Source organism: Clarias gariepinus, chromosome 4 (assembly GCF_024256425.1).
Source record: "Clarias gariepinus isolate MV-2021 ecotype Netherlands chromosome 4, CGAR_prim_01v2, whole genome shotgun sequence".
NCBI lineage: Eukaryota > Metazoa > Chordata > Actinopteri > Siluriformes > Clariidae > Clarias > Clarias gariepinus.
In genome coordinates this window covers 13,945,188-13,966,906 of record NC_071103.1, presented here as the reverse complement: position 1 = coordinate 13,966,906, position 21,719 = coordinate 13,945,188, and the positions used below count along the sequence as shown (strand labels likewise).

Below are 21,719 nucleotides of genomic sequence, written 5' to 3'. Positions count from 1 at the left end.
GCATATGCTCTGAGGTTAGTATGCTGGTGCTGGGATACATGCTGCTAAAATTTGAATTATAGTCCAGTTTAAAAAAATGAAAAAATGTACAGGTAATGAAAAAGCAAGAGACCATGAACCGGGTCAAAGCAAAGACCTGTTCTTAATTTCGCACTGAAGTAATCAGTGATGAATGATTGCACTGGTTAATTATTAAGCTCATAGTCATTATGGTAATTATACTGTCGCCCATGATAACTAGTTCAGATGAGGATTATGTACCAAAAATGGGTGGCACAAGGCAGCAAATATAAACCAAGAGACAGTTCTTAAAAACAAGTGCTTCATAAGTCATTGTCAGAGCTAAACTACATAAACACAAGAGCGCAACCTCTCTTTCGTTCTCATTAAGCAGGTGTGACCTGTTCAGACACTTGTTTCCACAAAAACACCTGTTTCTGTTTTAACATTCGGGAAATACACTCCAACTGAGTGAGAGCTGTAAGAGATATGAGAGAATGGATTATGGTTTATATAGATAGAGAGCGCAGGGGTTGAGTGCAAGGCTGCAGCACCAAGCGACTGTGTGTGCGCTGCTATAGACATATAGAGGACTCGAGCTTAAACGCAGAAGAGGAGAGGACAGGAGGTATTGAGCTGAAGGTGACCGCATGGTAAACAGTACTGAAGAGCTCAGGTGCAGTGTCCTAATCCTCCATTACAGCATTCATCTTTCTGCACTGCTTTATATCTCCCCATACACACACACACACACACACACACACACACACACACACACACCAGGGGCTCTACCTGTTAGTGGGGCGTAGAGGACAAATGTTTCCCTGTAAATTCGTCTAGACATTTCGAATGGAGGTTGTGTTATATGGTATGATTTCATGTGATGGTCCACCTGCTGTTGATGTCTTGATATTTGCTCTGAGCTTAGAAACTTCTACAAATAATAAGCACATGTTGGAAGGAATATCTTATATATAAGGAATATTATATTGAAATTGTTAAAATAAATAATTTGGGTTTCATATATATTTTTTTAAATGATATATGTGGCCGCGACCCTGAATACAGGATAAAGCGGTATAGAAGATTGAAGACAGTTGCTTATCTTGTGTGTGTTTTTCTTTTTTTTTCAAGTATATTTTGCAACTTGAATATGAATCTGAGCACTGAATTGAGTAACCTGACTCCACTTTTTCATTTTCAAGGAGGTTAATTTAGAACAGATCGCTCTCACATCATCGTCTATACCACTTTATTCAGTATACAGGGTCGTGGGGGGCTTGGAGTCTATCCCAGGAGACTCTCTTTGATTGAGAGTACAAGGTGTGCCAATCAGGGTGCCAATCCACCACAGGGCACACAATACAGGGAATTTGGGAATGTCAATAAGCCTAATTTGCATGTCTTTGGACTGTGAGGGAAAATCAGAGTACCCGGAGAAACCCACCAAGCACAGGGAGAACATGAGAAACACACAGAGACCCTGAGGCCGGAATCAAGCTGGAACTTGGAGATTCAAGGCCTCATTGCTAACCACTAAGCCATCGTACCGCGCCTTTTATGAACAAATAAATACAGATATTGATTTGTTGTTTATTTAAAAAAATGGTTTCTGCCTATATTATACTTTAAAATGAATTGTTAAGCATAGGTCATCTGCAATAATGAGGACAATTTTGGTAAATAAACAAAGATCACACTAGGTAAATAATGAGCTAGTTTAATAAATAAATACATAAAAAAAATTACTATAGGCTATGAATAAATGTGTGTAAAATATACAGTAAATATACACTCATCAGCCAAAACATTATGACCACCTGCTAATATTATATAATACCCTTTTTGCTGCTAGAAGAGCCCTGACCTGTTTTGGCAGGCATGGACTCGACTAGACCTCTGAAGCTGTGCTGTGGTTTCTGGCAACAAGCCATCAGTGGTAGATCCTTATCCTTTAAGTCCTTTAAGTTATGAGGTGGGACCGCCATGGATCAAACTTGTTTTTCCAGCACATCCAACAGATGCTTAATTGGATCGAGATTTGTTGTGTTCCTCACTTCATTTTTTTAATTTCTGCGGTGTGTCAGCACACATTATCCTGCAGAAAGAGGTCACTGCCGTCAGGGAGTACGTTTCCTTAAATATTTGTTCAGCAACAATGTTTAGGTTGGTGGTACGTGTCAAAAAAACATCAACAAGCAATGCACACACATCCAGCCATCAAAATGATGTGAAATCAGTCCAGGCCACATCCTTCCATTGCTCGATGGTCCAGTTCTGATGCCCACTGTATGTGTTTTTGTTGGTGGACATGGGTCAGCATGGGTCAGCATCCTTTCTATCCCAACCAGTATTAACTTTTTCAGCAATTTGAACTAAAGTAGCTCTTCAGACTATATGGGCTCCTTCGCTCCCCAAGTGCATAAATGAGTCTTGGCCACCCATGACCCTGCCGCCAATTCACTGATTTTTCTTTTACCTGGATCACTTTTGGTATGTCCTGACCACTGCAGACCAGAGTTGTTTCAGTTTCAGAGTTGCTCTGATCTAGTAATCTAGCCATCACAATGTGGCCCTTATCAGATTCACACAAATTCTGCTTTCTGTTTGTGCCACTTTCTCCCTGAATCAAACAAATTAATAAATAAATGAGAAGATACCCTTCCCTGGATTGTTTGCTTAGCTCTGCTGTTTCTGGTGGGGCGTGGCACAGCAGTATCTCATTTACATAGATGCTGAAATGGCGCATGATGTGCAGGAGGTATGAAATAATGTGTTGTCTTAAGAATATTTCAGCTGAAACATTATAGATTACATTACACATACCCACTTTTGGGCACCTCTACGCTAACTTGTTAAAGGAATTTTCAAATATGGGATCTTTAATTCTGTTTAATGGAAGAGAAATGGGTGATAAGCACAGGAACCAATCCGGCTGCCACGGAGGAATTTTTCTTTCATCTTGCACCCTGTTTTGAATAGAAATTCACATACACAAGAGTGTGGAGTTTGCAGTTTTCCTTAATGCAAATATGATCTTTCTGCAACACAGATGTAGATTTCTGTGGGGTAAACTATGATTCCTCTGGGTTTTTTCAATCATATGCATGAAAGTAAGCATCCTGAAGTGAAAGCAGGTGTCCTTGCTTCCGTACAGCTGTATACACACAACAGGAAAGCTGCGAGGTGCGCACACGTGTAGGGGATGATGAAAGCCCCTTTACACACCATCAATCAGCGAGAGTGTGAGCAGCAGGGATTGTATGATAATTACAGTCTTTAATATGTCTGTATTTTATTCTATTTAAAATCTAGCAAACCAGAAATAACTAATATAAGAAATATCTCATTTTCACTCAGAGGGGTTGGATATGACAAATTCAATGTTACATTTAAAGTATTTTACATGGAGCACTAGACACGTGCAGGTGTGTGAAACAGTCTGTCTACTACATTTCACACACTGTTTCACCCTTGTAAGCTCATGCCAAGCCTTTGTTTTATGCCATTTCATATACAGTCTCTGTAATGTAATGTGATTGCACAGCTTTGTTCTGATGGACAAAAGCAGCTTTAAGGATTTTTACGACCATAAAAGACACTTTTCCTACTTTTATTGCTATTATGGTACCCATTTTATTAGCAACCATAATAGCTAGAATTTATTGAGGTGGCATAATGCAATGCCACTATCTGTATCTGTTTAGTGTCCCTAATATTAAATTAAGTCCAATTATATTTATACGTATAACACTATAGCAATGGACATAGTAACAAAGCAAGATTATAGAAATATATACATTCTAGATTTAAATTTAACATTTATAGTTTTAACCTTAATGAGCAAGCCTGTAAAAAAAAAAGACAACATGAGGAGGAAAGCCTGAGAAGAAGCATAAATTAAAATAGAACCTTCATCTGCGTGATTTCAAAGCACTTCCATTCTGTAACAGTAGACTTTAGGGTTAAAAATTGATAATTGTTCTATTACAGCAACTTATGTAGTATGAGCACCAGATACATTTTAGAATTAGCTTGAAGTCTACTATATGTATGTAAGTGATCAATGTGAATGCATGAGTGCAAAAAAAAATCCAGTCCATAGTTAAGTGTCAGGTATACATTATTGCACAGTTAGATTATTTATTCGCATATCCCAGCTTTGGACCAGGTTCAGACCACAGGGCGAGCCATGATACAGCACCCCAGTAGTGGACAGGGTTAAAGCCCCAACCGCTAAGGCCGCAGAACCTTACCCTTGTTACAGTGGATACCACTGCCCTATGCTTGGCTATTCTAGGTAGAATATCAACAGTGAACCTTATTCTATATGCTACCATCCACAGGAATCTGTAGTGTCCGTGTGGGGCTATCATTATTAGCAACAGGAGTGTCCAGGTGACAAAAACTCCACCCAGAAGTAAAGTACTGTATCAGGATATCATGCAGATCCAGAGGGAGAGAGTCAGGGTGACTGGCAACAAAAGCGAGAGAGAGAGAGAGAGAGAGAGATTGTGTCTATTGAGGAAAGTGAGACGTGGAAGGGAAAGAGTGTGCACAGATTATTATGAATGCTCTTGTCTTGTAATGCTTTAAGATGATGTACAGTACTGTGCAAAAGTCTTGAGCCACCCATCATTTCTCTATATTTTAAGAGACATACTTTCCTGTATTTTTAAATGTAGTCATATTAGTCATAGTCTTAAAGTCAATTTTTCAAACACATTGCCAAAGCAGTCAAAGCATATCTCGAAACAAAAAAAACGACAGAACACTATCAGTCATGGATCAGCCCCCCAATGTCCAGATGTCAACACTATTAAAACAGTGTGAGATCATCTTGAGAGAGAGCACATTAATTCAAAGGAGAGCTTTTCAAGGTCCTTCACGAAACCTGGAAAACTATTCCTGAAGACTATTTAAAGAATATACAATAGAAAGTTTACCTAGGATTTGTTAAGTTGACCAAAGCTTATTATAATTATACATTATTATTGTTATTATTAAAGTATACTTTGTGGTATGTACTGTATTTATAAGTGTGCATGTTACAAAATATTACTGTACCTATTGCCTTTTTTTTTTTGCTTGCAAAAAAGAAATGAGGACTGGTTTTAGACTTTCGCAAATTTGGTAAATTGTATGAAAAGGTGACTTACAGTAATATCTGTACAGTATTTAGATTTAAACCCCAGTTTAACAGTTGAAAACATCCCTCTATTTTTTTTACTTGTTAGAATTGTTATTCTAACATAATCACTCATTTAGTATATGGAGTGCATGGATGTTATTTCATTTTGTGAAAAAGGATGTAATGTATTTAGCATCTGCCCATAACTCTTTTGATTCACACTGTTAAGACCAACCCCAAGCACTGGAAAGCATCTTGACCATAAAGCTGGTGGAAAAACATTGGCACTGAGCACAACTTGTTCTAATTGATTGGATCAGTCCTCACTGTTGTTTTCTGTACCGCATCCTATTAGCACCTGTGCTTATGGTCAGCTGAAACCAGCTTCAGCTTCTATCAGAGTGTACTATCTGCCCCAGATAAAATACGTACATTCAGAGATGCGTGGCTGCATGGTGCTAGACAGCAAGTTTCCTCATTCTTAAATGATGTTATCTCGATTTTATGAAAGATTGTAAAGTTACAGCGAACAAAATGCGTAAATCATCTGAGGAATTTCTTTCTGTTGATACTTATAGCCTCAGGGACTGATTTTACCCTTTGCTGACTGCCTAATGAACAGTACAGTTATTTTTATTTTTGGTACATGTTCATTTAGAGCCACTGTCTCCATTGTTCTTCCAGTGCTGTTAGTATTTTTAAAGCCAAACGTCTAAAACATGTGACTTTAGAAGAAGTCGGAACCTATTCATTAAAGTTGAACAAATGATAGCGTGTAGAATGATCTATAAATGAGATAGATATAGAACACCCGAATTTAGCCTCATCCAATTTACTAAAAAACATTCTCCAGTTGTGTGACACTGAGCAAACATTTAGGAAATGTACAATGCATAATAGAACAAAGGTGTTAGACATTGAAATTAATATTTGAGAAGAAAAGAAAGGACTATGGTCCTAGGTTTATTTTGGCCGACAATGTTCCTTCATACTGTATTAAGTGAAATAAAACAAAATTTTATTTAATTTAATTAAAACTAAGTAGAATGTACAGTCATGTTTAAAAGTTAGTGCCCCCTATTTAATTTCAATGCATTTTTATGTAAAAAAAAAGAAAAAGCATTATAAATGTTTTCTGATTGTAAAAAAACAGATGATTTTTTTTGTTACAACAAAAAACTGAATTGAAAGACTAACTTTTTCACATTTACATTTATTTAAAAATGTTAGCAGCAACCTCGTCTCCCCTCTTGTCTGTTTCAAACACTCATCATTCAGCATCGCCAGTAAACTAACCACAGGCTTGATCATCTGTTATCATCTGCACCTGTTTCTCACTGGTTCATGCCTCAAGTTAGATGGTATTTTATGCTTTAATGATTCATAGGTCTTTACGTGGCTTAACAAACAAACAAACAAAAAAAAACGTCTGGGGCTTTGGAAGCAAACTATGGAGAAAGACATTTGCAGAGAACTGTCAGAAATGTGTTAAGTTCTCATTCATAATATAAAGTATACAAGGTGCAGGAGATGTAATAAGAAATCCTTATTTTAAATGTAGTAAATCAAACAATGAAAAACAGACTCCCGAAATAAATAAATCATGTCTGCTGTCTTTTACTGTTGATATAAAATTTTGCCATAAATATGTGGGACAATCCAAGCATCTTTAAAGGAGCCCAAGCATCTGTTTCCCTGACCAAACGCTCCCAATCCAGCACGTTATGGTGCCTCTGGTACCAAAATGTGTGTATTACTCAATTAAAATACTAATTAACTAATAAAAGATTCACTTCTTCCTCATATTTACGCACAGCATGCTATTTTAATTCAACGTCCCTTCAATTGGTCATTGTTGCACAACAGCTTTACACAATCAAAAGCAAATTATGAACGTGTAAGACTCAAAATGATCAGATCTCTGATAAACAAGCCGAGAGCGACGGTATCAAGGAAAAACTCCCTAAGATAGGCAGTAGGAAGAAACCTTAAGAGGAACCAGATTCAACAAGAAAACAGAGACGACTAATCATTAGTGAAGAGCAAAATTGGCAGAACAAATTCTTCACTTCAGTATGGATTCCAGTTTCCAAGTATAGAATATACAAAAGTATGCAGCAGTAATAACAACAGTAAAAAAAAAAAAAAAAAAAACTCAGTCTATATAAATAGCAAAATGATTAACATGATTTAAAGATTTTGTATGTGTGTGTGTGTGTGTGTGTGTGCGTGTGCTGTTTTAGAAGGACAACAGCCAGTGCAGAGATTTGGTGCAAAGGCTTACAATGCAAACAGGGCATAACCTATTTAATGGATGTGTCGTATTGCATTATGAATTATTAACAACCTAGAACTGATTTGCATTATGTCTGCCAAATAAGTTTGTTAATATGTGTACACTGTGTCATTAAATGACCTTGGGCTCCTCATGTGTATGTGTATGTGTTAAATACAGGTTGATTAGCCTATATTAGAAGTCTGCTGCATCGTCTGTTTTTCTCTCCCTTTCTCTTATCACAGAATGTATTAAATTGGAAAAATACCATTTTTTCATTTTTGCTTAAAAGAAATGGGCTTAAAAAGATGATCGAAAGATGAATATGAGATATACTGTATTCATATTCATAGACATGAATCGCAAAACAATGTAGATGTGTTAAACAACATGGGACTTATGGGATTATTTTAAATAAGCAAAAATACGGTATATAAAAATATACCGGAACAGACTCTTAAAATAAATTCTAATAAATTACCCTATTTAAATACATATTCCTTGCTTGCAATAACGGCATCTATCTGGAGACCCACTGGCATTATACAACTACACTATACCGCACCTCCTTTCATTTGTTGTTTGTTTTGAGTGGCTTCTCTGTTCAATCTCCTCCTCAGAAAATGGAATGCATTTTCATCTCTGTGTAGGTCTGGTGATTTATTAAACTTTTTCCTCACAATTGTTGGGAATTTTCTTCACAGCTCTCACAATATCTCTATCATTAGCTGCTGTTTCTGTGACTGACCTGTTCATTGTCTCATTTTTGGTACACCAGTGGTTTCATTCTTTGTGCGAATTGTTAGATTGGCGGTGCCCAGTGCTTTTGCAATGGCTCCGATTGTGTTTCTCTTCTTCTCAGCTTTAAAAAAGCTTGCTGGTCTCCCATAGACAATAGGGATGGGAATCACCAGGGGCCACCCGATACAATACCTAGCTACAACAATACCTAGCTGTTGTGTTGTGATACTGTTAATATCACGATTTTATAAATATCCTGATCTGATATTATTATAATTTCTTTGGTAGATTTTTGTTGTAATTCTAAACAAACTTAGCAAATATATTGCTCCTATAGGATTACAGAGGAACTGCAACACTTTTTCCATCTCACGCACAAACATATATAAATTCATAATTTACGTTAAAAATCTATTTTGTACTCAGTGATACATGTATTGCCAAACGAAAGAACTGTAATAAATCTTAAAATCGATTAATAGATTTTTTTCCAATCTCTAATAGACAGCCCTCAGGTTGTCATATTGGTTTATCTATTTTAACTACAACATATAAAGTACAAGCCCGAGGCTCAGGAAATAAAAGCTGCAACTCTGATCTGTCATCTCATATTTGTCATTTAATCTAAAACCCTAATATATTTAGTGTATAGCAAAAACAAAAGAACTGCTCTTGCTGTTCCAGTATTTTTAAAGGATATTTTGTCTCCATTTATGCTTTTTAAGTTTTTTTTAACACTTTTATTATATATGCCATGCTTCATATATACTTTAAATATCCTTCCTCTTCTTTCTCTTTATTTTCCAGACCATGTCAAGTATTAAACAAATATTAAACAAATAAGAGCAGTTACAGAAGAACAAACCCAGTGACCATCCTATAGCACAAGGAAGAAGACGAAATAAAGAAAAGCAAGGGGAGAAAAACAAGTGCAGAGAGGGGAGGAGAAGTGTGCGAGGTCAGTCGATGGACGCTGCCCAGACCAAGGGGACAGCAGATTCTCATTTAGCAGGGAAAAGAAAGATTTCAAAATTGAGTCGAAGGATAGAAACTCGCCATCAGGTAAGCCTGAAGATGAAGATGTGAATTTATTTGCTTAACGAATATTTATTCATTGTTTAAACATGTAATGATAATAAATTGTATTTCATTTACTGTATATGCCAATCAACCAGAACAGTAACACCACTGCCAGGTAAATTAAATAACATTAGTTATCAGTTAGATACTAGTAAACTGGTGGCAAGATCATGATCCCAAGATTCATCTATGCCTGTGGTGACCAAAGAATTACCGCTACCACGGAAAAGCCAATGTAGAAATCTTTCTATCACAGTCAGATACCTTTCTATCTGACTGTAATAAAAAGTTATCAGAACACCCATTTGATTACAGCCTGCTGTTTATAAGGCTTAGCAGTCAAAGAGCTCCAGGTTGTTGATCCAACACATCGACTCTCATACACACTATGCAGTGCATTACGCAGGAGAATTGAGCGGATCTTTTTATGAGTCTTTTAGTCCGAGTTGTTCGTTCCTTTGAATGCATTGCATGCATGGGAGTCACATGACAAACAATTCAGAATAGAAGACTCAAAGGTAACTACTCATTTCTGTTTCCTGTACATAACCTACAGAGGGTTTGAGATGCTTTGCGCATGCGCACCCAGTAGAAAATGAACGAATCACTCTGCGACTACTCGTTCTTCTGAGTCACGTTAAAGATTCATTCAAAAAGAACGAATAGTTTATGTACGAACCATCACCAGTGGCCACTAGTTAATAAGACTAATCACGATAAAATGCTTCAATTAGCTAGATATAATAAATACTGGACTTTGAAGCAATGGAAAAAAGAAGCTTATGAAGTAATGCATCCATCATGCATGGACACTAGAACAATATTGGAGATATTGTTATAAATAGTTTTAAAATGTAGCCATATTTAAAAATACGGAACAGAAGGTGTATCCAAACTTTTGACCAGTAATCTATGTGATTTTATGCAGTAGCCATTTATTTCCATGTTGACTGGCTAAAGTGCATTTTCTCATTGGGTCTTTCTCTGCTTACAAGTAGTTCCAGTCTTTGCGGTCTTCTGACTAGCGTGCAAGCTCAAGTGAGCCTCACACATATTACTGTGCCATGTTTGCATAGTCACCTGCTACTTTAGCCAGATTCATAAATGCACTAGTACTAGGGCTGGAGCTGTGTCTCTGTACACCCTCATTTTCCTCAGTAGGTAGTCTTATCATGGTGTCTCTAGTGACTCAGAGATTTTTACATGCCCCATTATCTACTAAACTAGTGGGCATGTGGCTAAGCACCACCGCAGTGTTTGAGTGCTGCTCAGTGTTAGACTGCTCCATTAGCTGGACTGCTAACACAACAACCAATGTCAAAACCCTAATTTTCCCCATCAGGTTGTTTTTGGCTGTGACGTTAAATGTTTGTTCCCTGTTGGACAGGGGCATGATTAAAAGCGTAGACCCCATGGTTCAGCACTCAATGTACTTTCTTGTTCAGAAGAATAATGGTTAAAAAAAAAATCTAATCACAGTTATCATCTGATTTAAGAGATGTTTTCTAATAGCCCTTACTTCTTAGTGGATCTGCACATTGTACAGCACTGTGCAAAAGTCATGAGCCAACCCTCATTTCTTCATATTAAATTAAATTCAATTATGTAGATTCAATTAAAGAAATGGAAATGCATATTTTATAACAAGCTCCAAGTGCCTAAAGATATAATTTAAAAAAAATAAAAAATTTAACAGCCTCAGCAGCAATCTCATTCCCCCTCTCGTCTGTTCCAACCTGATCATGTTAGAAGTAGACGTTTTTAAGCTTAAATGATTCATAGGTCTCTGTGGCTTAGCAAAGAATAAAAAATTCTATGAAACTGGTCTGGTACAGAGGCTACACTAAAAATGAGAGACAAAAACTTACCAAATTCAAGACCAAAAAAAGTCCTTGAAAGTCTGAAAATGATTTCTCAAGAGTCCATTGAAATACCGTTGTATTTCAGCTCCTCTAGGCCCCAGGTTCGATTACTTTGTCAGGTCTGTTGCATGTTCTCCCTGTGCTTAGTGGGTTTCCTTCAGGTTCTCTGGTTTCTTCCCACAGTCCAAAGACATGCAGATTAGACTAATTGGCATTCCCAAATTGCCCAGAGTGTGTAAACATGTGTGTAAATGTTAACCGGAGGTCCTACCAGGGTGGTACAAAATGGGAATGAATACATTGGTCGTCATTAACCTCCAATGGTTACCATTGGCCTCCATGGTCCCTGGGTGGACTGCAGAGGTTCCTAAATGGATGGATATACACTACCGTTCAAAAGTTTTAGAACACTTTCTAATTCCATGATGGTTCCTGATTTTTATTTCTTTCTACATTGTAAAGGAATGCTGAAGGCGTCCAAAAAATGCATTAATCTCCTTTGAACAGTTGATATTGAGATGTTTCTGCTACTTATGCTCTGTAAAGACTTCATAACGGCTCTAATCTGAGGTGCTGTTAATTGGTCATTTTTCAGGCTGATAACTCTAAATGAACTTCTCGTCTGCGTCAGAGGTAGGTTTTGGTCTCGCCCTCCTGGGATGGTCTTTATGAGAGCCAGTTTCATTATGGTGCTTGACGGATTTTGCAAATGCACTTGACAATACTGTTCTTGCAAGAACTATTACAGAAAGGCTGACCTCTGTGTCTTAAAATAACAACTAACTTGTTTTTCTTGTTGTTACATAATTACCTAATTCCATATGTGTTATTTTATAGTTTTGAAATCCCCAGTATTGTTGTAGAATGTAGAAAATAAATCACTAAACAAAACAAAAAATAAATTTGCAAGTGTTCTAAAACTTTTGAATGGTAGTGTATAGTATGTACTTATTATCTCAAATGACAAATTCTGAGATTTGCCTTTAAGAGAGAGAGATTCCTCTTTAAAATTGTAATTTATTACCTCACTCTGCAGCAACTCAATTCATGCAGATTGCCAAAGGTTTCGGGATATGACCATAAACTGGAAGACTTGCTCCTGTGTTTCCCCACCGATGATCAGACTATCCAGTAAATGTACAGTACTGGCTAGTCTCACATAATACAGTGCATCATCCATTTAGTAAAGTGCCCCTAGGTAATTCATCAAAGTGCAGTTAGATTCTTAAGAAAGCTAGCTATCGTGGAACTTAATTTATTTTTGCAGAAATTACTTGGCATCTGGTCAGATCTTTAAGTACAAGTCTGGCCCTTATTGAGAGTGCCACCATCTATGATTCCAGTTGCAGTGGTAGTTCTCTTGGGCCTTATGGAAGAGACATTCAGAAGTAGGTTATCAGGCTGCAGCTAGACCCAAAGAGAGAGATGCATTCTCTACTTAGCAAGATGGACATGAGGCCTAGGTCAGTAAAGATGCATGTGCAGCCATCTACCTGTGCCCCACATTTGTCATGGATACTCTCCCTACTGACTAGGGGGCATAAAGATTCTTGCGGTTCTGATCTTACTTGGGGTAAGATCAGAACACAATGAAAATTGTTGGAAGATTGCAACATAAATTCCCAGTGATGCCACACCATCACTGACTGGGAACCAGTCGACTGTGCTCTAAGGTGAAGCATGGCTTACTCTCCCTACCCTGTAAATTATGACACCTGAATGTTCATATATGTGGAAGAGTGTTGATAGAGCATACAGTACATCTCTAGGCTATCTGTGCGGTATACGACTGGAAGCTCAAAATGAGGGTAGTGTGGTCCTCAAGTTCTTCTTACCAGTTCATGTTGATGATCAGCGCCTGCTTTACACATTGCTTAAATGCTTTTCATGTGAACCCAGTTACCGTTAGCATCACTGAAATCAGCTAATGGGTAAAATGGCTTTCTTCAGCAATTTAGCAACAATCTGACCAACAGATAAACTATTGATTTGTGGGAGTCCAAACACACAAACTGGACTAACAGGTAATTATCATCACTATAGCCTATACAGGTAGGTGAACAGCATTTCCAGTGCAGTTAATATGCCACTCTACAAGGATTATCTTGTTCTCATGAACTTCATGTGTTGTGGCACTCTAAGACATCTGTTTGGCTGCTACCTGGATGTCACCTTGTACCTTCTACTGTTTCTGCAAGGTTAACATAGCCCCTTTTACCATGGTCTGAGTATGAGCAGTAATTTTCACACCATTCCACTAAGTCCTAAAGTTGGTTGGTTTCTTATGACATTAGGAACAGGTTGTTCAGGCGATTCTCACCACGGCTAGTGAAATAGAATTATAAGTATGTATATGTGGCACGGTGGTGTAGTGGTTATCAATGTAGCCTCGCAACTCCAGGATTGAAGGTTCAAGTCCCGCCTCAGGTATGTATATTTGTGTGTGTGGGTTGTGAATGCATATTCTTTCCATGTTTGATGGGTTTTCTCCTATAGTCCAAAGACATGCAGGTTACGTAGGTAATTGGTGTTTCCTGATTACCTGTAGAGTGTGACTGAGTGTGCTACTCTGCGATGGATTTGCACCACGCCCAGTGCCCCAAGTCTCCTGGGATAGGGTTTAGACTTTCTGGGCCCCTGTACATGTTAAGCGGTATAGAGCGTGAGTGATAAGAGTGATATGTGGTTTTATGGAAACTGGATGATCAGAAGAGGTTATGGTCAATCAAAAACTGTTGACCCAGTGAGAACATTTTGGCATGTGTGCGCCTGAAAAAAATAAACTATCTGAGTGAGCTTCAGCCTCTTTGGTGGGTATTCAGGTTTCACAGAACCAAAGTTACTTATTTAACTAGTAATCATCTGCAAAAATGCCAGTGTCCACCACCTGTAATTGCTGCCACTGATAGTATTAGTCAATATTTATCTTTTGTACAAATCTATGCTGTAAAAACTACTAACATTCATTGCCTTTTTCTGCAATCACAAAACATTTTCCAATATTTCGCTTACTTTTTTCTTTTTTTGCTCTTTTCATACTCTCTTTACTATTTCCTATTTTCTCTTCCATATGTCAACACAGGCATGGTGTGTGAGAAGGGGATCCAGATCCTTCTCACCATCGTGGGGGCATTCGCCTCCTTTGGCCTGATGACGGTGGCAATTGGGACAGATTATTGGCTCTACTCTCGTGCTCTGATCTGCAACAGCACAGCCAATGTGACGCAGGATGACCCACACAACAAGGACAAAAAAGACCCTGGAGCCCTTACACACTCGGGCCTTTGGAGGATCTGCTGCCTTGAGGGTCAGGAGCTCTGCTGTCTTTGGGATATGCAGTCTTTAGAATTGGAAAGGTTCAGTTAGATAAGCCAGGGACATTTGAATTAAGGTTAGAGGTATTTATTAGCAACAGGAGTTAATAACCATTCAATAATAGATCATAGTTTTAGGTAAACTAATCGATGAACAATTAATAGTCAGTTTAACCATTTTTTTAAGTCTGTCAATAAATAAAAAAATATAAATTAAAGTGCATATAATAACAATGGGAATCACCAGAGAACAATCGATAAGATATTATTAGTCGATTTTTATTGCAAGTTTTTAAATACCACAATTTTACATATATCCCGATTTGATTTAAAAAAATTCTCGACTTTGTTATAATTCTAAACAAACTTTGCAAATACTACCACATAGGACGCTCTGTTGCCTGCCAACATAATATAGTGTATATGTGAATAGTTTAGAGTGCGCCACCTCTATAATTACAGTTAAACCTTGGATTGCGAGCATGCTTGTATATCAAAATATTCATGCTTGTATATCAAAACACTTGTATCTAAAACTAAATTTCCCCATACAAAATAATGGAAACCTGAGACGATTCATTTCACAGCTCAAAAATATTCATATAAAATAATTAATACAAAATGTAAAGTAAAAATAAAACAAATTAACATTTCTGTGTGTGTGTGTGTGTGTGTGTGTGTGTGTGTGTGTGTGTGTGTGAAGTAAGATGAGAGGAGGAGGGAAAGGGCTACTGTGTGGGATGACTTTTACATACACATACACACGCACCTGTGGCACAAACACACAGACACACACATACACACACACTAACGGAAACACTGCTCTGTTAGGAAACTTCTTAACAAGAAGTTCTTTAACCTCTCTAATGACATTTACGCATGTAAACAAACTAACAGAATCAGTGCTTTCTAACAGAGAGAGACTCTAGAAACTTGATCTCTCTAATAGACCTTACAATGTTATACACTGTGTGTGTGTGTGTGTGTGTGTGTGTGTGTGCAAAATCCATCCTACACAGTAGCTCCCTCCCTCCTCTTCTTACTTCAGCTTTACACAAATACACATGCTCTAATTCAAAGCAAACACTAACAAAATCACTGCTCTGTCTGGATTTTTTTTAAAGGTAAAATGCAGGCGCACCCACTCTAGTGGAATCACTCCTCTAAACAGAATTTCTCGCTCTGCTACAGACTTTTTTTTCTTCACGGAGGCAGTTGTTGCAGTAGAGTTACTAAAGAACAATCACTACACTTTGACACAAAATAAACTGAGTGTTCAAAAGACTGAATGCTGGAAATGGTTACCCACAATCCCGCAGCGTGCGCAAGATAAGAGCCATTGGCTTAATTGTGATTACATGACACTCGGCAGACAAAGAACATGCGCACTACTCATATATCAAGCCCTCGCTTGTTTATTAAGTAAAAATTTATATTAAAATTTGCTCGTCTTGCAAAATGGTCACAAATCAAGTTACTCCCAATCCAAGGTTCCACTGTAGAAAGAAAAAGCAACATTTTACCATTTTAAATGCAAAAAGAAAACGTGGCAATACACGAATTGACACAAATGAATTATGATACATAACTGGATTAATTTTTAGTACATTAATGTATGTCTTGGTCAATATAAATTTTCCTGCTAGGCACACACTAAGTTATTGGGGCCAAATTCCACAACCCTTGTTCTGTGCAAAAAATGCATTCCAAAGTTCAGCTAAGATTCATAAGAAGCTTCTGCAGTTGCACTCAGCTAACTCAAGTTGGAATCTTTCAAAGTTACAGTATATTTAGTACAAATTTTAACCATTTTTTGGCCAGCAGTTCCAGCTGGCCATACACAACCATGTTGGCCAGTTGTGCTGAAAAAAACATGCAACATTGCGTATTTAGGAAACATTTATCAATTAAAATCATTTGGTGTTTTTCATGATGGATTATTGAAATACTGTACACAGGAAATCAACTGATCATTGATAAATTCATTAGTTTGATACATCAACTGTATTTCAGTGCTTACAAATGAGTGTTTTTGTTGCAGTTGTTTGATAGAGTGAAGTACCAAGGCTGATATTATAACATGGGAACAAAACTATGTAAAACAATATTTTAAATAACTTGAGCTTCCATTCATATTAGATTTTTAATGCAATATTTATCTTTTATAAATACACAGTGAGAATTCACAGTAGGCCGTTGCAATTCTTGGGCCTGAATGAAACCTGTATTTTTAGTCTCTGACGTAGACAATGAGAGGAAAATCACCAAAATCCTAATTAAACTACTATTCGTGGTTTATCTGAAGAACCAGGCTAAAAGGGATGATAGTCATGGATGGGCGTGTTGCGTTTCCACAGCAAATGTTCTCACTCATCCCTTCATCACATTTACCCTCCTTTCAGGCTCTACCCAGCTATTGTGCACTTCTAATTTAGCCTCATGGCTAAGCTCCATAACAACAAAGCATTCAATTAAAGATAAGCTCTCACTTTGCTGCTGCACCTCTATCTTTCTCTCGCTAGTTCTCCCTTTTACTTTCATCACTTTCCCAATCTCTACTCCTCTCTACTCTAATCTGTGCAGCACGTTTCTGTTTCTCTCTACCACTGCGACTTTTACTACACCTTCTTTCCTCATACTTTCTTATTCTTCTCTCGGCAGATGCCGTGGTGCATGGTTGGCACAGTTTAGAGGTCAGGTAATCCTCTCTGTCCCCAGGGATTGAAGGCAAGAAGGGCACTAAGCAGGGCCTCTGAGATTAGATGAAGTGGAAGGAGGATCCATTTTTATCCTGCATAATCAGTGCCAAAAAAATTGCGCTTACACTTTCTGTCTAAGGGGCTTTACAGTAAATTGGTACATACTGTACAAGACATTTACAGTAACTTGGTTGTTCTAGACGGGAAAAAAAAAACATAACTTCGTGCTCTTGCTTTCCATTAAAACTAACACTTGAGATTGGAGGGCAAGAGTCAGTTTGCTGCTTTTATGTCTTTAAGCGTATACAGCAGCTCAAGGCCACAAGGGGACTAATGTGCAAGGTCAGGAACAAAACACTCAAGATCTTATTTCCAAGAAATGACAGCGGGTTTGGACAGAGGTGTCACTATGGGTCAGCCATAGAGCCATCCTGTCTCCAGAAAGAAGCATGATCTGTAAGCACGAATCAAACTGGAGAGGCCGGTTTCTAATACAGGGACTGTGCTGACTCTTTTACCTTTTGTGCCTTCCATTTCTTTCTTACAGACTAATATCCATGAGGAAATAAAAAAAAAAAGACAGTGGTGAAATGAACCCAAGACCTTCCCTCACACCTGCCCATACCTCCTTTCGCCTGTGTTTCATCTCTACATCACACTTTTTACTCCATTCATCACCACCAGTCATGGTGTCATCATATTGCGTCAGTCTGTGTGTCAACAGTAGGCCCCCAGCACTGGAGAGGGTAGCTATCCAACTCCTGCATGACTCCAGGGCGCCATTCTGTGTCTGCATGTGTATATATTTGTGGATGAGTTGTGTTGTGCAGAGTCCTGTGTGTCTATCATCCAAAGCTCTGTGTTCGGATAGAGTGGAACATTCAACAACAGAGATGATGGGTTTAGTAGGTTAGTTTATATTTTATATGATTTAGACAAATCAGTCAAGACTTTGTTGCAAATGAACTGATGGATTTATTTCAGGATGGTGGATATTTTACAGATTTGTCCACAGTATAATTCATCTCGTATTTTTATCCATAAAATGTATGTAGTTAGATTGTTCATTTACCTGTCAGATTATCTGATTCAAGCTGAATGTCTCATTTTTGCTTGTAAGCATTTTACCTGCTGAAGAAAAAGTGCCTGATTTGGCTCATCATGTAATTATCATCATTGGCTATAAGCAGGGGAGACCGAGCAGGCTGCATTTGGAATTGATTATAGCAGCAATAAAACGTTATTGGCTTGGGTTCATTTTATAGCACTATATAGGTCGAAAACAGCTGTTGTATTTTTAAAAAAGTGATTAACTGATTAACCTTTTAAAATTAGCTGTCATATAAAAAGGAAAATGTATATTACCAAAACAAAATCACAGTTCATGTAATTATTACAGTTCACCCATTAAAGTCTTAGGAACCCCGACTTCAGTGGCAGCTGGTGCAAAAAAAATTTTGGGGGGGCGCAAACAAAACTAAAATTGAACTTTTACTGTAGTAATTGCCTGTAAATAGCTGTAAGAAGTGCTGGATCACTTGGCTGCTGCTTAATTAGAAGATCAGGTCGATCCGGTCCGGCTCTTCAGCTTTTTTACTTTCTTCGTCCGATCGCCTTGCGAAGGGGTATTTTAGCAATACAAATTACAGAATTTCTTCTCATATTTATCTGGCTTTCATCTCGATTATTATTCAATACATTAACTAACAATCTGCTGACCGTTAATAAGACTTGTTAAGGATGGTCCAATCACATGAGCCCAAATATTTAAAAACAATATTGATTCGTTAGAACAAAAGTGGAAGGCTTCGGGGTGCACAGTGCTGCGCCCCAAGGATGATTTTTAAAAAATCCAATAAGAGCTCAGCCTAAAGTCACATGTTTTTCAAAAATGTACGTGCCAACATAGACACTCGTTTGTCTGGCGCCCCACGTACACGAACACAAATGAACTATTTATTAAGCAATACAGCGGAATATTGTGACTAAATGACTTTATTTACCATAATTATTATGTTACATGAATAAATGTTAAAGAAGCATTCTTCTCTGCCTAACTTTAAAAAGTGGTGTCCCAGCGCCCTTATTGAAAGGCTGCCACTGCTCGACTTACTGTATATTCCACACTTTCAAAATCCCAAGCCTTTCCCTCTAGTTTCACCTTAGTTCACCTTTAACAGTATGCTTGATGATCAATAACTAGGAACTTAATGTTCCACTAATAATCATAATAACAGCTCAATCGGAATAAAATTGCCTTATGTAAACACCTCCCGATTGGATGAGGGGCAAATAGGTAAATATTACCCATGTAAACACTTGATCTGATTGTTTCTCTCTTGCTGGAATAAATGTATTATTTCTGTGCATGCTTGCCCCATACAGTATAAGGGTTACGTTAGTTGACACATTTCTGGGAGGTGAATTTTTGGGCTCATTCAAAAGAGAAGCTCTCTCCCACCTGTCCCACCTTGGTTCTTTATCCACTAGGTCTCTGTCTGAGGAAGGAACACTTTTCACACCTGTTTCAAACACCTAACCAATCAAAGATGTGACTAAATTCTTGTATTCGATCATAAGGTAGAAGGGTTGATATCTTGAAAAATATGCAAAGCTAAACTTAACCTCAAAATTGGAGGACTTCTTATGTTATTTTTCCAGAACTTTGTGCATGTCAAAAAAGTTATGTTTTGATCAAATACTTTGAGCGTGTAAATGCACAGATCAGTGTCCATGTAAACAGTTAAGTTGGAATCTCTAATCAGAATGGTTTCAGACAGATTAAAGGAATAATGTTAATGTAAGCATAATAAACTGTAATAAAACTTAATGAACTCAGCACTCCTGAGTTTATTAGTTTAATAGTAAGCTCATGTTTGGGTATAATATACACTCATGGGCAAAAGCACTAATAATAAAAAAAATGCAAAATTTTTAATGTTATGATAACCCAGATTCTAATTCATCATTTTGTTTGCTTTATTGCATTAAGACATAGTAAAATTACCATCATGCTAGTAAAGCGTTACTTTATGAAGAACAGGATTTACATCTTCATAAGAAGAGCAGTGAATATACAGAGCAGTTTGATATCCAAAGTAACGGAAACATTCTGACTATGCCTTTTATCTTTAAACTATCATGCCCCATTTAGATGATTTAGACAATGCTAGAAGAGAGAGTGCCATTGGAATGCTTCAAACTGGTGCAACACAGGCTCGAATAACGATAAGCAGAGCAACATATCGATCACCTGTACTCTTTAATATAGGTGTGAAACGAGGGGTGTGCTCTCAGATCAACCACTTTCCAGAAGACGCCGACTTCGACCACGATGGAGCAGAGTACGTCCTAAGTAAGAGACATTCCTTACTTTCTGTGAGCGCTGTTGAAGGGTGCAGAGTAGGATTATGTAAAAGAGCTGTAACACAGGAGATGTTGTCAAATCTAGTTTTGCAGAAATCACACTAAGTGCATGTAGTTTTTGTGAATTGTTGGACAAGTCTGATAAATGAGTATAGCCGGTGATTACGGCGGATGCACATGCAAGCGCTCATATATGCGTGTGTGTGCATGCATCCTAGCTGGCATTCGTTTGATATTCATGTCATGTGCTTTAGCTGTGCCTGCAAAACTAATCCTCGGATGGGATTTTAGACTCTGGAGAAAAAACAGCTTCTCTCCTGAGGATTTCTCAGCAGGAAAAAAAAAAAAAAAGATAAAACCACATTGAGGAGACATGATTAAATTACACAGATGTCACAGGATAATTAAAAGTTTATTTATAATTCAGTTTGTGACTGTTTGAATTGAACTCGACCTTCTTTGCAACCTTGTGATTTTTAAGGTTCTCTCACAATAGAAAAAGTTAAAATTTTTAATACCTAACCCGAAACTCTTTGCCCCATCGCATCCCTATCCCTTCTTTATCCCCGACTTGCTCTCTCTCTCTCTCTCTCTCTCTCTCTCTCTCTCTGTAGGAGTGGTTCGGGCTTCAAATATCTTCCCTATTCTCAGTGCAATCTTGTTGCTGATGGGAGGAGTGTGCATTGCCGCCAGTCGCTTCTACAAGAGCAAGAGGAACATCATACTTGGAGCTGGCATCCTGTTTGTAGCTGCAGGTTTGGAAATCTTCTCACTGTGTTCGCTCTTTTTGACATCTAGATGACAATATACTGTATGAGACACATTTAACTAGGATGTACACTCATTGGCTGCTTTTGTAGGACTAACCTAGTAGGACTAGTAACTACATTCTCTAAATGAGATATAATCAGTAGTGATGGGTCGTTCATGAACGCTTCGTTATTTTTGAACGTCTCGGAGAGTGATTCGTTCATTTTCTACTGGACGTGCATGCCTAAAGCATCGCAAACCTTCCGTAGGTTATGTACAGGAAACAGAAATGAGTCTTTGAGTCTTTGGTCTAAATCGTTCGTTCTTTTGCAACGTGACTCCCATAGACGCTATGCAGTGCAGTACACAGGAAACAGAATTGAACTGTTCTTCTCAATGAGTCTTCAAATACCGAGTCGTTCATTCTTTTGTCAACGACTCAGACTAGAAGATGTGGGAGGTACTTATTCTGTTTATTATAATATGTCCTTAGCTGCATTG

The 21,719-nt window shown here is 37.8% G+C and overlaps 1 protein-coding gene across 2 annotated transcripts in view; it reads left to right on the top strand.

The window, feature by feature from the left end:
- Positions 1-21,719, top strand: part of cacng8b (calcium channel, voltage-dependent, gamma subunit 8b) — a 36,240-nt gene that overhangs the window by 11,148 nt on the left and 3,373 nt on the right. For both annotated transcript variants that reach the window (XR_008357880.1, XM_053493668.1), the window contains exons 2-5: positions 8,955-9,209; positions 14,172-14,396; positions 20,374-20,457; positions 21,083-21,223. Coding sequence is in view for 1 of the 2 variants with exons in the window: in XM_053493668.1 (XP_053349643.1) it covers positions 14,174-14,396; positions 20,374-20,457; positions 21,083-21,223 (448 nt within the window). In the remaining variant the exon portion in view is untranslated. The remainder of the gene's footprint in view (positions 1-8,954; positions 9,210-14,171; positions 14,397-20,373; positions 20,458-21,082; positions 21,224-21,719) is intronic.